Source organism: Jaculus jaculus, chromosome 19 (assembly GCF_020740685.1).
Source record: "Jaculus jaculus isolate mJacJac1 chromosome 19, mJacJac1.mat.Y.cur, whole genome shotgun sequence".
NCBI lineage: Eukaryota > Metazoa > Chordata > Mammalia > Rodentia > Dipodidae > Jaculus > Jaculus jaculus.
In genome coordinates this window covers 13,909,152-13,926,895 of record NC_059120.1, presented here as the reverse complement: position 1 = coordinate 13,926,895, position 17,744 = coordinate 13,909,152, and the positions used below count along the sequence as shown (strand labels likewise).

The window sequence follows — 17,744 nt, the reverse complement described above, 5'->3', positions numbered from 1 at the left end:
GGGCTAATAAAGCACCCTACATAGCCCAGCAAGACCCTACCGCTGCAAAGAATCGCCCAACTCCCAACCTCAGGTGTGTGGAGGTGAGGAACGCCGCTCTAAGTGCACGAGGTTAGGGTCACTTACATTTTGGTAGCAAGGCCAGCACGATCTCTGGGAGAAATCCGTTCTATCCAGTCCCCTCCCAGGGCTTGTCCTAACTGTGAACCAGTCACACTGGACCTCTGCCTTCATTGTTGGTCTCACACACTAGACTGGGGGAACCTTGGCTCCTAGGTGGTGGCACTGAGAGCTAGCTGGCAGATGGCACAGTCATTGTCAGTGTAAAATGAGGACAGAGTGCCTGGCTCAGAAGCCCGATCCTGCCACCGACTACCCATGTGATCCTGAACTAATTACTTAACATCCTTGAGACTGCTTTGTCCTCTCTAAATGAAATCCTTAAAGCACCATTGGGCTATTGTAAGGATACAATGTGTTAATAACACATGTAAAGCTTTCCAAAAAATACCCGGCACATTTGAAGTCTCAGCAAACTATTAGGCATTTAATCCATGCTTGTTAAGCAGACACCAGTGAATTGTCTCTATGAGTGGCAAATATATTAAATGGAGATCAATCAGGCAGGGAAGTAAGAGCAGTTTGATTATATTTAATAGAGTAGCTTTTTCCCCTTGCCTTTATTGGTATCCATAGCAGAGGCAGAATGGTGCTAAGAAAGGATATTGGAACCTGAGAGACCAGGGTTCCAATCTTATTTTCACTGTTTAATTGCCACCCTCCAGTCAGGAAGAAGAAATTTATGAGGCTTCTGGCTATGAAAGTCCCCTGTTGTCACTGGTTTACTGTCTTCTGAGCGTGGACTGGTGGATTTAGTTGTTATTTATTTGTTAGTTATTTTATTTCTTTGCAACAGAGAGAGAAAGGGGCAGATAGAGAGAATGGGTGTACCAGAGCCTTCAACAGCTGCAAACAAACTCCTGGTGCATGCGCCACCTTGTGCATCTGGGTGAATCAACCCTGGGTCCTTGGGCTTTGCAGGCAAGTGACTTCACTGCTAAACCATTACTACAGCCCGATTTAGTCTTTTTTTTAAAAAAAATATTTATTTGTTTGCAAGAAGAGAGAGAAAGAGAGAGAGAAGGAGAGAATGGTCACACCAGGGCCTTCAGTCACCGCAAACGAACTCCAGATGCATGCACGACCATATGCATCTTTACATGGGTATAAGGAATCAAACCCAGGTCGTTAGGCTGTGTATGCAAACACCTTAACAACCAAGCCATCTTTCCAGCATGGATTTAGTCTTAAGGATTATCTGCATCCAGGCAGTCTAGACTTAGATATCACCTCTCTCCTTGGCTTGCTCTGACTTTTACGTGTTCCTGTGTCTGCAACCCTTATTCTGTCTATAATTTGATTAGAAGTCCTTGCCTTTCTCCTTTCCTCCTATGGTCTTAGCCTGTCAGCTTACCCACCAGTCTGGTTTTCCATCATTTTTTGGCCTTACCGTTAGCGTCTGAGTACTTGTACCCAGACATTAACATCAAGCTTCCGTGGTCTCAGCCTTGTTGCTTTGCAGACTTGCAGCACTTTCCGCTCAGTATGGACCTTACGCTCCTGGCCTCAGCTAGATCGGGTTGTGCGCTCCCTCCCCGTGAAGCTCATGCTGTTCACTGAACCTGAGTGCACCACCACACTGCACATTCCTCCTCCTTCTCTTTTTTTTTTTTTTTGTTTTTTCAAGGTAGAGTCTCACTCAGCTCAGGCTGACCTGGAATTCACTATGGAGTCTCAGGGTGGCCTCGAACTCATGGCGATCCTCCTACCTCTGCCTCCCGAGTGCTGGGATTAAAGGCGTGCGCCACCACGACTGGCTGTGCACATTCGTCCTTAACTCCCTGCCTCTTCTTGTACATGCCTGACAAAATTACTACAAGCTCCCTCTTGACCAGCCTTCTCAACTCCAGGCTTTCTCTTGCTGTACTCCAGTGAATCCTGCGTGGATAATCTTATCTTTTACTCATTCATTCATTCATTCATTTGAGAGATGGGGGAGAGAGTGTGTGTTTGGGTGTGCTGGGGCTTCTGCCACTGCAAATGAAGTCCAGATACATGCATCACTTTGTGCATCTGGCTTTATGTGGGTACTGGGCGATCAAACCCTGTCAGTCAGGCTTTGCAAGTAAGTGCCTTTAACCACTGAGCAATCTCTGTAGCCTCGGTCACAATATCTTAACAGCCTCTCCTTTGCTTCAGAACTTGCTGCCATTTCCCACTATCTACCATGTCGTGAGGAAAGAAGACTTTAGATGCATCTCAAGGGCTCTGGTTTGCAAGCAACAACGAACCAAATATGAAACCCAGAAGCAAGACAATCTGATTTGAGGTGTAAAAATGGTCACTTAGAGCTGGTGTGGTGGTGTGTAACTATAATCCCAACACTCAGGAAGCGAAGGCAGGAGAAGCGCTACAAGTTAAGGCCAGCCTGGGCAAGACAGCAATTTCCAGTCCAGCCTAGGGTAAATAGTGAGACCTTCAAACAAACAAATGAAGTCACTTAGGTCGTAGAATACAAGCCATTAGGAGGTAATGGTCATATTCCAGCTGAGAGGCGACCAGCACTGTAACTATTAATAGCATTTCTCATTTCCCTACTTCACAGCCTGTAAGTATATAATGGTAAATCAGTTTTCTATGGTGTTTTTTTTTTTTTTTTTTTTTGAGGTAGGGTCTCACTCTAGCCCAGGCTGACCTAGAAAATCCACCATGTTTTCTCAGGGTGGCCTTGAACTCACAGCATTCCTCCTATCTCTGCCCCTAGAGTGCTGGGACTAAAGCCATGAACCACCACACTCAGGTTTACTAAGATTTTCAAAGGGCACTATTGAGCAAAATTAGATCTATCCAAATTGAATTCTCTGTGGAGATCCATGTCATCATTATACACCCATTTGTATTTTTTACAAAGATCTCTTCAAATTACCCTGGAAGTTGCTAGATTTTATAGCAATGGTCTGAAAAAAGAAGAAGAAGAAGAAGAAACGCAGCTCGCACCCACCATTTTGTCTGAGTGCTTACGCCCTTGATTTCAGGGATAACTTGTGTGCCAACGTCTTGCTCAAGCTGCGTCAGGGTGAAGTTTTTATCGGGGTAGGATGTGCATTCGATGTAGGAGTCCCTTACACTGGAAGCATTCCGGTCACTGAATAGAATTGGTGCGCCAAATTTACTTCGCTTCCGAGAAATCATGTAGGTCACCTGCAAGCACAACGTGAGCAGCGAAGGGACTGGCATGAGGTCCCTGGGGAAAAGTGGGTGCGCAGTGCACAGTGCTGGCATCCCCGAGCCCGCTCAGACCCCTCTGGGCATGGGCTGTCCCCCTCTTGGCCCGTGGGTCTTGAGTTCTGCTGTGGAGGACTCTCTAGTGCACCTGAGATCCCTTTGCCTACAGGCGCAAAGGACAGGAAGTGACAAGTCGCTTCTATCTTCGCTGGCCGGGGACTAGTCCATGGTACCTGCATGGCTTGTTTGGCACAAAACCCCCTGGGGAGTAAGTCCCACTCCTGAGCTCCTCTGTGATGGCTGGAGGAGGTGCCACTGGGCGGGTGCTAGGGTCCAGCCCTAGGTGTGAGGGGGGTTTGGAAGGCCAGGCTGAAGAGATGCACACTGCTTGAGCTCTGCCTGCACTTAAGTGTGCCTGCTTACGGTGTGGGTGTCCTGTCATGTCCTGGTGGTGGCCTTAGGCATTTGCTCTCTTGGCATGGGCCTGCGAAAGTGGGCTGGCTTCTTCTACCATTGTGGAACCTCCACTCTGTCTGTGAGCTTCAATAAATCCCCTTCCTCCATAACTGTGCCTGGTTCGGAAGCTCCTCCCAGCAACTGGGGCTGCCTGCTACGTCCTCTTTGGATTGGACGACCTCCTTCTGGGGACTTTGGCCTGAGAAGGCCCCTGCACAGCTTTCTTCACACCTGCCATCCTCCCGCTGCCCGAAGCCACCATCCTCCTCTCAGCGTCAGAGGGACATCAGTACATTCGTTTCCTGGAGCTGCCATAGCCAAGGACCACAACCTGGGTGGCTTAAGGGAATGTATTCTCTCACAATGGTGATGGCTAAAAGTCTGAAATCGGGCTGGAAAGATGGCTTAGCAGTTAAGGCGTTTGCCTGCAAAGCCAAAGGACCCAGGTTCGATTTCCCAAGACCCACGTTAGCCAGATGCACAAGGGAACACACGTGTCCGGAGTTTGTTAGCAGTGGCTGGAGGCCCTGGCACACCCATTTTCTCTCTCTCTCTCTGCCAAATAAATAAATAAAAATAAATCTCAAAGTCTGAAATCAAGGTGCTGGTGGGGTTGCTGAGGGCTGCGAACCTATTCTCGCTTCTTTTCCCATTTTCAGGGTCAGCCAGCCATGCAGGTTTTTTGCAGATACTCCCTTCAGCTCCTCCCTGCCTCCTTTGTGTAGATACTAGGTCTTTCTCATTGCTGGGGCAAAATAGCTGATGAGAAGCAACTTCAGGGAGGGAGGGGGTTATTCTGGCTTACCGTTTCAAGGGGAAGTTTCATGGTGGGGAAGGCATGACCAGCTTGCCATGTTTGAGCCAGGAATGTGCAGCTGGCCTCCCTCCTCCCTCCTCCACAAGGCTCCACCTCCAACCATCTCATGCAGTGCTTGCCAGCTGGGGACCAAGGGCTCAAACTCATGAACCTACTGGGGACATTCACACTCTAACCGTAACAGTCTGCACGTGCGCGTGGGAGCAGAGGCTGCGGGATTGAACTCGGGGCCTCTGGCCTGTGAGGCAAATGCTTTACGACTGAGTCACACGCCAGCCTCCGGCTTTCTTCCCTACACACAGCATTTTATGACTGTATGTGGTGATCTTCTGAAAAGGACACCAGTCAAGTTGGCTTAAGGACTTAACCTATTCTAGTGTGACCTCATGGTAACTTATTTTATCTGCAACAGCCCTGCTTCCAAATAGGGTTACATTCTGAGTACTGGCGTAGAACTGTGACATATCTTTATGGGAAACAGATTCAATGCATAACACCTACTAAAGAAAGGGACCGTTCTATTTTTTCTCAACCACACCTCATAGCACAGACAGCATATTTCAGGACTCTCTTGGGAACAGATGTTTAGACGTAAGGAGGGAAGGACTGGGGATCATGTCCAAGCCCCTGACCTGCTTTGTAGACTGTTTAACGGATTCTTCTTCAATCTCCTTCTCACTGCCCAGAGAAACCCACGGCTTAGAGACGGGAGGCTTGTAAGTGTACATGTCCTCAGAGACAGCTTCTTTGGCCTCCTCCTGCTCCTCCTGGGCTTCGGGAGGCTACGAGGAAACAGACAGCATGACAGGGACATACGAAATGCAGGCTGATAGGCACGTACGTGTATTTTACAATAGACCTGACTTACGGAAGTTTGTGAACCTCTTGGTTTTATCAGTTTATGCTTTTGAATTTTAAGAAGTCAACTGGGCAAAAATAAACAAACAAACAAATAAATAAATAAATAAATACAAGGGAAGAATGATGAAGAAAGTGACATCAAGGATACAGGAAGAAAATAGGAGAGAAAGCATTTACTGTACATCTTTATGAAAACAGATTGTTAAACTAGGTGAAAATATAAAACTCATTTGCGATGAATTTATGAAAGGCTCTTTGATAAGAGTAATATAAGCCAGACAAGGTGGCCCATGCCTTTAATTCCAGCACCCGGGAGGCAGAGGCAGGAGGATCGCTGTGAGTCTGAGGCCAGCCTGTGAATTCCAGGTCAGCCTGCCTCAACAAAACAAAACAAACAAAACAAAAATAAGTAAAGGAGAGAGGAAAGGAAGAAAGAAGTTTTGAGGGAAATATGATAACATGTTCATTTGGTTGGTAACTGTGTGAGAAGTTGCTGTATTAGTCTTTGTTCCTTTTTTTTTTTTTTTTTTTTTTGAGGTAGGGTCTCACTCTAGCTCAGGCCCACCTGGAATTCACTATGTAGTCCAGGGAGGCCTGGAACTCACTGCGATCCTCCTACCTCTGCCATCCCAGTGCTGGGACTAAAGGCGTGCACCACCACACCTGGCCTTTGTGCCTTTTTAAAATAAAGATTAAAATTTTTTTTTGTTGTTTACTTTTATCTATTTGAGAGCGACAGACAGAGAGAGAAAGAGGCAGAGAGAGAATGGTGCACCAGGGTCTCCAACCACTGCAGATGAATTGCAGATGCATGCACCACACTGTGTATCTGGTTTACATGGGTACTGGGGAATCGAGCCTTGAACCAGGGTGCTTAGGTTTCGCAGGCAAGCACTTAACCACTAAACCATCTCTCCTGTGGGTTGAAGAGATGGCTTAGTGGTTAAATGCTTGATCGTGAAGCTTAAGGACCCTGGTTCAAGGCTTGATTCCCCAGGACCCACGTTAGCCAGAAGCACAAGGGGGCACAAGCGTCTGGAGTTCATTTGCAGTGGCTGGAGGCCCTGGCGTGCCATCTCTATCTGCCATTCTCTCTCTGTCACTCTCAAACAAATAAATAAAAATGAACAAAAAGCATGGGCTGGAGAGATGGCACTTGCCTGCAAAGCCAAAGGACCCAGGTTTGATTCCCCAGAACCCACATAAGCCATAAGGTGGTGCACACATCTGGAGTTCGTTTGAAATGGCTGGATGCCCTGGCATGCCCATTCTCTCTATACCTCTCTCTGTCTCTTAAATAAATAAATAATAAAACTATTTAAAAAATTAAAAGCATAAAATCGATGTTAAGTCAAAATGAGAGATAAACTTTTAGTTAGAAACTGTTGGCTATTTTTAAACTCTATGGTTTTCTCTTATTTTCTATGGTTTTTCTAGTATGTCTTTCATTTGTTCTTGCTTATTGGACAGTTGTGCAAACTTCTCAGCTTCCCTCAAATGAGTTAATTATACCCCCCAAAGTGTTTCCACCCATTCACCATGTGGGGTTCCCAGATCAGCAGGCTAGTGGCCAGGGGTGGCCAGTGGCTCACACTCGTAATTCTAGCACTTTCAAGGCTGACGTGGAGGAGTGTCATTGAGCCCAGGCTAGCCTGGGCTACGGAGCAAGACCCTGTCTCAAAAAAAAAAGAAAGAAAGAAAGAAAGAAAGAAAGAAAGAAAGAAAGGAAGGAAGGAAGGAAGGAAGGAAGGAAGGAAGGAAGGAAGGAAGGAAGGAAGGAAGAAAGAAAGAAAGAAAGAAAGAAAGAAAGAAAGAAAGAAAGAAAGAAAGAAAGAAAACCTAGAGGCCGGTGTGGTAGCGCATGCCTTTAATCCCAGCAGAGGCAGAGGAAGGAGGATGACTATGTGTGAGTTCAAGGACACTTTGAGACTACATAGTGAATTCCAAGTCAGCCTGGACTAGAGTGTAACCTTACCTTGAAACACAAAACAAAACAATAAAAAAAAAAAAACTAAAACAAACAAAGGGAAGAGATTGACATGTGGCATGTGAGTCTTATTACATGTGTCACCCCTCTTGCTCACTTTGACTACGTCCGGTTAGTCTTCATGTTGGTCACTGGTGCCACTGGTTAACAGTGACTGCCCACCTCTCCCCGGTTTGGACCTGAGCTGGGCCCAGCAATGGAGCCGAGCAGGACATCTCATACGGTGCACAGGGGGTTCCCCACAAGGCACTGCTTCCTTTCAACAATCAAATTGCAAAGGCTTGGGACTGGCTTACATTTAAGTAGTTTTCCTTGCCCTCTTCAGTTCCAATAATATAAAAGTTGAGTCCATATTTGAAATCTTTGTCATATACGAGCAGAATCTCATCTCCTGGATACTCCTATGGGAATACAGCCAAAAGAGAATGTTAATGTTCAGCACTAGTTCACTTGATTCAGATACAGACATAAAATTGACTTTTATCAAAAGATAATCATACTAATGATCTGGGGCCACTACCCTAATTCACACACACACACACACACACACACACACACACACACACACAATTGAATTTACAAAGCTCTTAAAAGCTCCATGGTGAGTGGGGAGATAGCTCAGTGGTGCTTGCTTGCAAAGCCTGATGGCCCAGGTTTGATTATTCATGTACCCCCAAAAGCCAGATGTACAAAGTGGCACGTGCATCCGGGGTTCGTTTGCAAAATGCCCTGACATGTCCATATCCACATTCTCTCTCTCTCATAAATAATATTAAAAAAATCTCCATATATCCAAGGGACTATACCACATAATTTTAATTCCTACAGAAAGAAAGAAGCAAGAATTTTATTTGATGGTATACTCTACAACATGTTGGGAGATAAACCAGGGCTAAAAAATATAAGCAAAATAGTATGAGAAAATAAGGCAAATTTTTTTTTTTCTTTTTCTTTTTGAGGCAGGGCCTTGCTCTGTAGCTGAGGCTGAGCTGGAAGCTGTTATGTATCCCCGGCTGGTCTTGGACTTGCAAGGTCTTCCTGCCTCAGTTTCTCAAGTGCTGAGATTACAGGTATGTGCCACCACGCCCAGCTAGATTCCTATTTGAATTAAAAGGGTTAGTGGAGCTGGGGAGATGGATTAGTGGTTAAGGTGCTTGCCTGGGAAACCTAGGAACCAAGGTTCAAGTCCTCAGAACCCACATAAGGCAGATGCACATGGTGGTGCATGTGCCTGGAGTTCATTTGCAGTGGCTAGAGGCCCTGGCATGCCCATTCCCTTTCTCTCTTCCTCTCCTTCTCTCATAAATAAATAAAAATACAACATTGAACCAGGAGTGGCGACTCAAGCCTTTAATCCTAGCACTAGGGAGATGGAGGTAGGAGGATAACCATGAGTTCGAGGCTACCCTGACACTACATAGTTAATTCCAGGTCAGCCTGGACCAGAGTGATACCTTACCTCAAAAAAAAAAAAGACACAACATTGAGAAGGTGTGTGCTGACGCACTCCTTTAGTTCCAGCTCTGGGGAGGCCATGGGAGGATTGCTTTGATTGGAGGCCAGCCTGGAGCTACAGAGCGAGTTCAAGGTTGGCCTGAGCTAGAGTGAAACCTTGCTTCCAAAAAGAGAAGTGTGTTGGGGAGGGGGTGGTAAGGATGAGGCTTTCTGGAGTTCAGGGATTATTAACATTTGCTCAAAGAGACATGAATGCCAGATGTGAGTTCAGTAACCGTTGAAGCCTGTGCTGTATTCCAGGAACTTCTCCAGGAGGGACCACAAAGAAAGAGCAATATTACCCACCCGGACAAGTTTTTTGACTGGGTAGAAATCAGATACTGCAGCTCTGTTTCTGAAGTCCTCCAAAATATCTTCCTTTTTAATAAGCTTATAGCACTGTTCTTCTGTGACATCTTCATCAATTCGGCAGTTGAATATTTCCTGGGTCTTGGTAGTTAATACTAGTGGATAAATTTCTGGGTGACCTGTGAAAAATAAAGTGTCATTTGGACATTAAATATAACCATTTAAAGTATTGGCAATAGGAAATATGATATAGTTTTCTTTTCTCCCTTTCTTTTTTGTTTTGTTTTTGCTTTTCGAGGTAGGGTCTCACTCTAGCTCAGGATAGCCTGGAATTCACTATGTAGTCTCAGGTTGGCCTCAAACTCATGGCGATCCTCCTACTTCTGCCTCCCAAGTGCTGGAAACGCATGCTCCACCATGCCTGGCTTTGGTTTTCTTTTTCTTTTTTCTTTTTAAACATATTTTATTTATTTATTTATTTATTTATTTGAAAGAGAGAGAGAAAGACAGAAAGAATGGGTGTGCCAGGGTCTCCAGCCACTGCAAACGAACTCCAGATGCACGTGCCCCCTTGTGCATCTGGCTTATGCGGGTCCTGGAGAATCAAACCAGGATCCTTTGGCTTTGTGGGCAAAGCACCTTAACCACTAAGTCATATCTCCAACCTGGTACGGTTTTCTTTTAATAATACACTTGATTAAAATTCTGAGACTTAAAATTTATTATTCTTATGTTTAAGGTAATTATAGACATTATAAAAATCCTGAACAAAATTGAAGATAAAAATAATAATGGTCCATTAATACCCTTTAACAAAGAAGTTGTATAAATATTTTGCTCTGTTTTCTTTTAGTTGTCTCATATAGACCTTATAATAAATTCTAATCCTGCTTTTAAACAATATTATGTTACTGTATTTTTTTTTACTATGAATTAAGTAATTTTTCTTGATTTTATTTATTTGTGAGGAGTGTGGGAGAATGGATGTGCCAGGTCTTCCTGCCACTGTATACAAAATCCAGACACATGCATCACCTCATGTGCCTGGCTTTCCATGCTGGGGAATTGAACCCTGGCCAGCAGGCTGTGCAAGAAATCACCTTTAACCTTCTAGCACATCATTTCCACTTATTTCTGCAGTGTAATTCCTAGACATTGTCTTATTGGAAAATGTTACAATTTTGTTTCCAGTTATTGCAAATAGTACCACAAAAGGGAAATAGCTTAGATGTTTTTTTACCATATTTCAAATTATGTTCTTGGGATCGCTTTTAAGAGTGAAATTAGGGCTGGAGAGATGGCTTAGTGGTTAAGCGCTTGCCTGTGAAGCCTGAGGACCCGGGTTCGAGGCTCGGTTCCCCAGGGCCCACGTTAGCCAGATGCACAAGGGGGCGCATGCATCTGGAGTTCGTTTGCAGAGGCTGGAAGCCCTGGCGCGCCCATTCTCTCTCTCTCCCTCTATCTGTCTTGCTCTCTGTGTCTGTCACTCTCAAATAAATAAATAAAAAATTAAAAAAAATATATTTAAAAGAAGAGTGAAATTAGTGGTCTAAAAATATAATGTTCTTTCTGGGTTCTTCAGACCTCCATTGTTTCCCCCAAACACCTGCGATCTCCCCACACCTGCTCCCTCCCACTGGTCTATAAAATCTGCTCTCCAGCAGTCAACACGGCTGTCCCTGCACCCAGCTTGCCTGCACTCTCACGCCTTCTCCGACCCAGCCCCTCATCAACCACTCTTTTGCCTTCAACTTCTTCTATTTCGGTGCTGTTAGCCCGCAGTATACTATTGTACTCAATGACCTCCCATTTCCGTCTTGTTTGTCCACTTGGAGAGAGAAAGTGAGTGACAGAGAGACAGAAAACGGTCGTGCCAGGGCCTCCAGCCACTGCAAACAAATGCCAGACCCATGCAACCCGTTACGTGGGTACTGGGGGGAATTAAACTTTGATCCTTAGCCATCTCTCCAGCCCTGACCTCCCATTTTAAAGAAACCTTCCCTTGACAGGTTGGATCCAGAACTCCACTTTGTCAGGCTCTCTCTCTTTACCGCCAAGCCTGTATTCAATTCTTCATATTTTTCAATTACTGATCCCTCAATTTGGTTACTTGGACAAGCAAAGAAGGGGACAGGGAACCTCTTTCTCTTGGGCTCAACTAGCCCCAGGATTATTCTCAGTAGCAAAAGAAGGACAGGTTCTAGAAGCTTCTATCCCCGATCTTCCTCCCAGTCCTTAGCAGTGGCATATCCTGGGTCAGAAGTGCAAGAAAACAACAGCATTTTGCCTGCTGCCATCCTTTGGCTCAAACTTTCCTCCAGTTTCTTATCCTCCTCCTACTCCTCCGCTTCTGCCAAGCCAGTCTCAGATCTCTCTGCTCCTAGGATGTTCTCTCCCATCTTCCCATTGACCCTTCCCATCTTCTCCAGCGTCCACACTCCTCCATTTGGGATCATCTCTCTCCACCTCGCAAGAGAGTAACCAGCCAGGGCAGGAGGCGTGTGGACTCATAGTAGAGTTCATAGCTTCTTTTCCTGTAGAGCGATCCTCCTGGCTCCACCCCAGTGGCTGTATGGCACAATTATTTAGGTGTTTTGGGGGGAGATATGAATGATTACCTTGGTAACCCTAACTATGTATGGAAATATATTCTAAATTGAAATCAGCTGGTGTAGCAAGCATTTGAAATTCAAATGAATCATAAACTCAGGGCAAACCAGTTTCATCTCCCCGAGAAACGCTAACCATAAAGGTTTCAGCTACTGACTTCTTGGTTAGTCAAGATACAAAATGAACGAACAGACCCTAGGCAGATGGTTATTTTACACAGGGAAATAGTGAAGGCTCTGCTAATTTGCTTTAGGAAACCGCTAGGTGGCGCTGTTTATTTTTGAGACAGAGTTCCACGCTGTGACAGCCAAAACCATCTTGGAATTCACTGTGCAGAACAGGCTGCCTTCGAACTTGCGGTGATCCTCCTACCTGGAGATTATGTGCTATATAACCTACATGAAAAACACACTTTAGAATCTTGAGCTTAATTCTTTTCACAAAAATGACTCATTTACCCTAATTGAGCATCTTAGTATTTATTTATTTATTTATTTATTTATTTATTTATTTATTTATTTTTTGTGTGTGTGTCTGCGCACACTGCAAACAAACCCTCGACGCTGTGCCACACGTGGGTGGCTTGGGAATTGAACCTGGGGCTGGCAAGCTTTGTGGAGAAAATATGCATTAGATAAGGTTCCTGCAGCCAAGAGTCACAGGGCTATTGGTCATGAGCCCAGTGAAAAATGAACTGGCAACATTTATTACATAAGGAATCTTTAGACAGAAACACAGGTAAAACAGGTTATGTATTTGGTGGTTAGTAAAAATGTGAACAGAAGCTTGAAGGAAACTAATCCTATATTTTGGATAGGAACAACAGCTTGGAATCCAGTAGTTCAGTATTGAAGCAACTTTCTACAGCCTTCCTGAATAATGAGAATGAACTTATTATTATTATTATTATTATTTTCTTTGAGAGACAGAGAGAGATAATGGGCATGCCAGGGCCTCCAGTCACTGCAAATGAACTCCAGGCGCATGCACCCTCTTGTGCATCTGGTTTATGTGGGCCCTGGGGAATCGAACCCCGGGTCCTTTGGCTTTGCAGATGGTTTTTTTGAGATAGGGTTTCACTCTAGCTCAGGCTCACCTAGAATTCACTATGTAGTCTCAGGCTGGCCTCCTACCTCTGCCTCCCAAGTGCTGGGATTAATAATGTTGTGTACCACCACACCCGGCTTTTTTTTTTTTTAAATGAGAGAGAGAGAAAGAGTGTGTGTGTGTGTGTGTGTGTGTGTGTGAGAGAGAGAGAGAGAGAGAGAGAGAGAGAGAGAGAGAGAGAGAGAGAGAAGGAGCGAGAATTGGCATGCCAGGGCCTCTAGCCACTGCAACTGAACTCCAGACACAAGTGCCACCATATGCGAATGCCTGACCCTGTACACGCATGTCATCTTGTGCATCTGGTTTATGTGGGTTTTGGGGAGTCGAACGTGGATCCTCAGGTTTGGCAGGCAAGCGCCTTAACCACTAAGCCATCTCGACCCTTATTATGACTAGTTGGCATCTCCATTTCTTATAAGTTTGGGAGCCATCCTGGGGTGCTATTGGAAGGTGGTGGGACCTTTAAGAGGTCTAGAGGGAGGAGGTCAGGTCATTGGGGGCATTAGAGACCTAGGCCAACTACCTTTTCTCTCTTCCACTTCACCCCTTTCCCTCTTTCTTCAGGCGAGACGCGTGGTTTTATTCCACTGCACACACCTGCCATGCTGTCCCAGACACAGAGCAGCAACGCTAACCAGCGATGGCTGCAGCCTTTAAAACCGTGAGGCCAAGTAAGCCTTCATCTGTATAAATTATCTCTGCTTTGTGTCACAGTGTCAGATAGCCAATGAACATACCACTGTACATAAGCTTCAGAACTGCAAGTGCTATGAGAAAGGAAGGCTTCTTCACATGGGAATGGGGCTGGAGAGATGGCTTAGCAGTTAAGGCACATGCCTGCAAAGCCTAAGGACCCTGGTTCGATTCTCCAGGTCCCGTGTAAGCCAGATGCACATGGTGGCACATGTGTCTGGAGTTCATTTGCAGTGGTTAGAGGCCCTGGCATGCTCATTCTCACTCTCTCTCTTCTCTCTCTCTCTCCCTCTCTCTGTCTCCAATTAAAAAAAAAAAAACAAGCTGGGCATGGTGGTGCATGCCTTTAATCCCAGCACTCAGGAGGCAGAGGTAGGAGGATAACCTTGAATTCAAGGTGACTACATAGCGAGACTACAGAGTGAATTCCAGGCCAGCCTGGGGCAGAGTGAGACCCTACCTCAAAAAAACAAACAAACAAAAAAATCTTTGACATGGGAATGGAGTCTAGATTCCATGGTAAAGGGAGAGATGCATAAAGATATGAGAGCCATTCCAATCTGATATAACAAAAGCTTGAATCTTCAACTAAGTGAACTTGGGGGAAGAGAGAGAGGGGGAGAGAGAGAGAGAGAGAGAGAGAGAGAGACAGAGAGAGAGAGAACGCAAATGAGAGAAAGTGCTGTTCCTTCCTTTCCCTAAAAAGATTCCTGTCTGTTAGAATAAGATTATTTAGGCTTAAAGAAAGAATATAAGCTTGGCTGTCCCCTTTTCATTTTATTTTCTTGAAAATCAACCCATTTCCTTCAAATACTGGAATTTGACCAGGAGCACACATAAATTCAGGCTATGAACCAGAGCTTGAAATATACTATTGTAATAAAACTAATAACTTTCAAAAATCTCAGAATAGAGGTTTTTTAAAAAATATTTTTGTTCATTTTTTTATTTATTTGAGAGTGACAGACAGAGAGAAAGATACACACACACACACACACACACACACACACACACACACACACACACACAGAATGGGCGCGCCAGGGCCTCCAGCCACTGCGCCCCCTTGTGCATCTGGCTAACATGGGTCCTAGGGAATTGAGCCTTGAACGGGGGTCCTTAGGCTTCACAGGCAAGCACTTAACCGCTAAGCCATCTCTCCAGCCCATCAGAATAGAGTTTTGTAAAAAAAAAAATTTAAATTTGTGTGTGAGACAGTTTGCCAGGGCCTCTTGCCACTGTAAATGAACTCCATATGCATGTGCCATTTTGGGCATCTGGCATTTTGTGGGCACTGCAGAGTTGAACCTGGGCTAGCAGACTTTGCAAACAAGTACTTTTAATCACTGAGAATTCTCAACTCCCATGATAGATTTTTACAACTATTTTAATCTTTTTATTTTATTTATTTGAGAGAGGAAGAGACACAGAGGAAGAGAGAATGGGCGCACCAGAGCCTCCAGCCACTGCAAATGAACTCCGGACGAACGCGCCCCCTCGTGCATCTGGCTTATGTGGGTCCTGGGGAATCGAACTGGGATCCTTAGACTTCACAGGCAAATGCCTTAAACACTAAGCCATTTCCCCAGCCCTTGTTTTTGTTTTCTGAGGTAGGGTCTCACTCTAGTTCAGGCTGACCTGGAATTCACTCTGTAGTCTCAGGGTGGCCTTGAACTCTCAGCAATCCTCCTACATCTGCCTCTCGAGTGCTGGGATTAAAGGCGTGCGCCACCACAGCAGACCCATGATAGATTTTTAAGAGACTGTTTCATTCAAGTCTATTTCTCAGCTCAAAATTTATTTTCCATTTGTATTTTTTAATCTTTTATTTCAAAAATTTCAGGTCAGGTATGTTGAGGTATACCAGTAGCTACATAGTGAGATATTGTTTCAAGATAATTAAATTTATTTTCTTTCTTTTTTTTTTTTTTAAGACGGGAGCCTTTTAAAATATTTTATATTTTTGGGCTGGAGGAATGGCTTAGCAGTTAAGGTGTTTGCCTGCAAGGCCAAAGGACCCTGGTTCGATTCTCCAGGACCCACATTAGCCAGATGCACAAGGGGGCATATGCTTCTGGAGTTCATTTGCAGTGGCTGGAGGCCCTGGCACACCCATTCGCTCTCTCTTTCTCTGTCAACTAAATAAATAAACAAATAATAAAAATATATTTTAAAATATTTTATATTTTTTACTTGAGAGAGGCAGAGAGGGAGAGAGAGAATATGGGCATGCTGGGGCCTCTAGCTACTGCAAACGAACTCCAGACACATGCACCGCCTTGTCCATCTGGCTTGTATGGGTTCTGGGGAGATAAACCAGGGTCCTTAGGCTTTGCAGGCAAGTGTCTTAACCATTACGCCCTCGTTTTACTTTCTAAATCACATGGTAGAATTGCAGTCCTCGTACATACTGACAGATCCCTTGGGCTTGTCGCTTGCTGATTACAGATTGAAATATAAACCTGGGAACCAACTTCTAAACAATCTTTCCACTCACCCATACTCTCCATATTCACTGGCTCCTCCTCTTCAGCAACTAAAATGCAATAAAATGATGTTAAATTTGTAGTTTTGAAGCAAATTATCTCAGTTTATTACAATCTTTTATCAAACCTCAACATATAAACAAGTGAAAATATACCCTGAAGGCTAAGATGATTTGAAAAGCTGTCTTTCTCGCAGTTTTCTCAGTAATATGTTTGCCATGGCATTTAATTGACATTGTGGTGAAACCAATTGAAAAGTTAACCTCTGTACATTCAGCACTGCATATGTTTGGCTTTATGATAGCAAAACTATTTCATTGTACTCAGTACATAAATCCACCATCATTTAGGCTGCTAACATATGTCTAAGAGATAAATCCACAAAAATCCCCAATAAATAAAACACTATCCTACCAGGAATAACTTGTTTTTGTCTTTTTTTGCCTCGTGCTTTTTTCTGGCCACCCGCCGCCTTTGCTGGGGATTTTTCAGCCATGTTTCCGGCTTAGTCTGTATAAAGAGATAACCTTGTTAATAAATTCTGGTTTACAATGTCAGATACTTAGCATTCACATCTAGTGAGCATATTGTGTTTTCTAGGGGTTTTGCCTTAGACTAAATCAGCATGCAGTTTTCAATAGAGATATGTGCTTGGTGACCAAAGGTTTAATGCGATGACATAATTGATAAAATCGCGTTCCAGTGGAATCATTCAGCTGAAGCATAAGATGGTGACCTGCCAAATGTCAAGGTCTCAGGATCGTCCCTACCCTGGAAACATAGCTGAGGGTGCTGCGCCCCTCCCCCCACTGCTGGTCCCATTCCAGGGGTTGCTCTGGGCTGCCCTGTGGTTAATGTCCTCACACGTCCCTCAACTGTGGAGAAGAGCTTAAAATCCACTGGGAAGACAGGTGCACATATGCGCGTGCGCACACACACACACACACACGCACACACACACACACACACACCTTTATCTGATCCTAATTCAAGTCTGCTTTTGTCTTAGCCCATGAGCACACAACCACCAAGGCCTTATTTGTACCTCTGAAAGTTTGCTCGTCGATTTTGACAGGTTGTTACACTGATAAGGTCATCGTTGTGACATCAAGCCACTGCCATTTTGAAGATACCCACTTCAATCCCATCCTGTTCAATGGTTCAAAGTGTCATTTCAGAGCCAGGCACAGTGGCTCACGCCTCTAATCCCAGGGTTTGGGAGACCGAGGCAAGAGGAGGGCTATGAGACGGAGGCCAGTGAGCTACAGAGGGAGAGACGGGAGGCCAGCAGTCTGGCCCGTAGAGTGCAAAGCCCGTTTGTGGCCCTCCGAGATGACTCCGGGGACAGAAAGCCTGCAGCACAAGCTGGAGGACCGGAGTTGGATGCCCCAGGACACGCGCAGTAGGTGTGATGGCCCGTGTGCAATGCCAGCGTTTGGGAGGTGGACGTGAGTGACCCCTGGGCACGGAGGCTAGCTAGACTGGCAGAATCGGCGATTTCTGGGTTCAAGTGAGAGAACTTGCCTCAGTAAAGTGGAGAGTGATGGAAGAAATCACCCAGTATTAACCTCTGGCCCCCACAGTCACATGTACACACACATATACACATCCGTGTGCACACATGCCCATACTCATGCAC

General features: G+C 45.0%; 1 protein-coding gene across 1 annotated transcript in view; it reads right to left on the bottom strand.

Moving 5' to 3' along the window:
* The window catches only part of Dnai3 (dynein axonemal intermediate chain 3), an 82,467-nt gene that overhangs the window by 61,166 nt on the left and 3,557 nt on the right, over positions 1-17,744 (bottom strand). The window contains exons 2-7 of the mRNA XM_045138588.1: positions 16,520-16,615; positions 16,117-16,155; positions 9,207-9,388; positions 7,703-7,807; positions 5,191-5,340; positions 3,062-3,261 (exon numbers count right to left, since the gene is read on the bottom strand). Coding sequence (XP_044994523.1) covers positions 3,062-3,261; positions 5,191-5,340; positions 7,703-7,807; positions 9,207-9,388; positions 16,117-16,155; positions 16,520-16,601 — 758 coding nt within the window. The 5' untranslated portion in view covers positions 16,602-16,615. The remainder of the gene's footprint in view (positions 1-3,061; positions 3,262-5,190; positions 5,341-7,702; positions 7,808-9,206; positions 9,389-16,116; positions 16,156-16,519; positions 16,616-17,744) is intronic.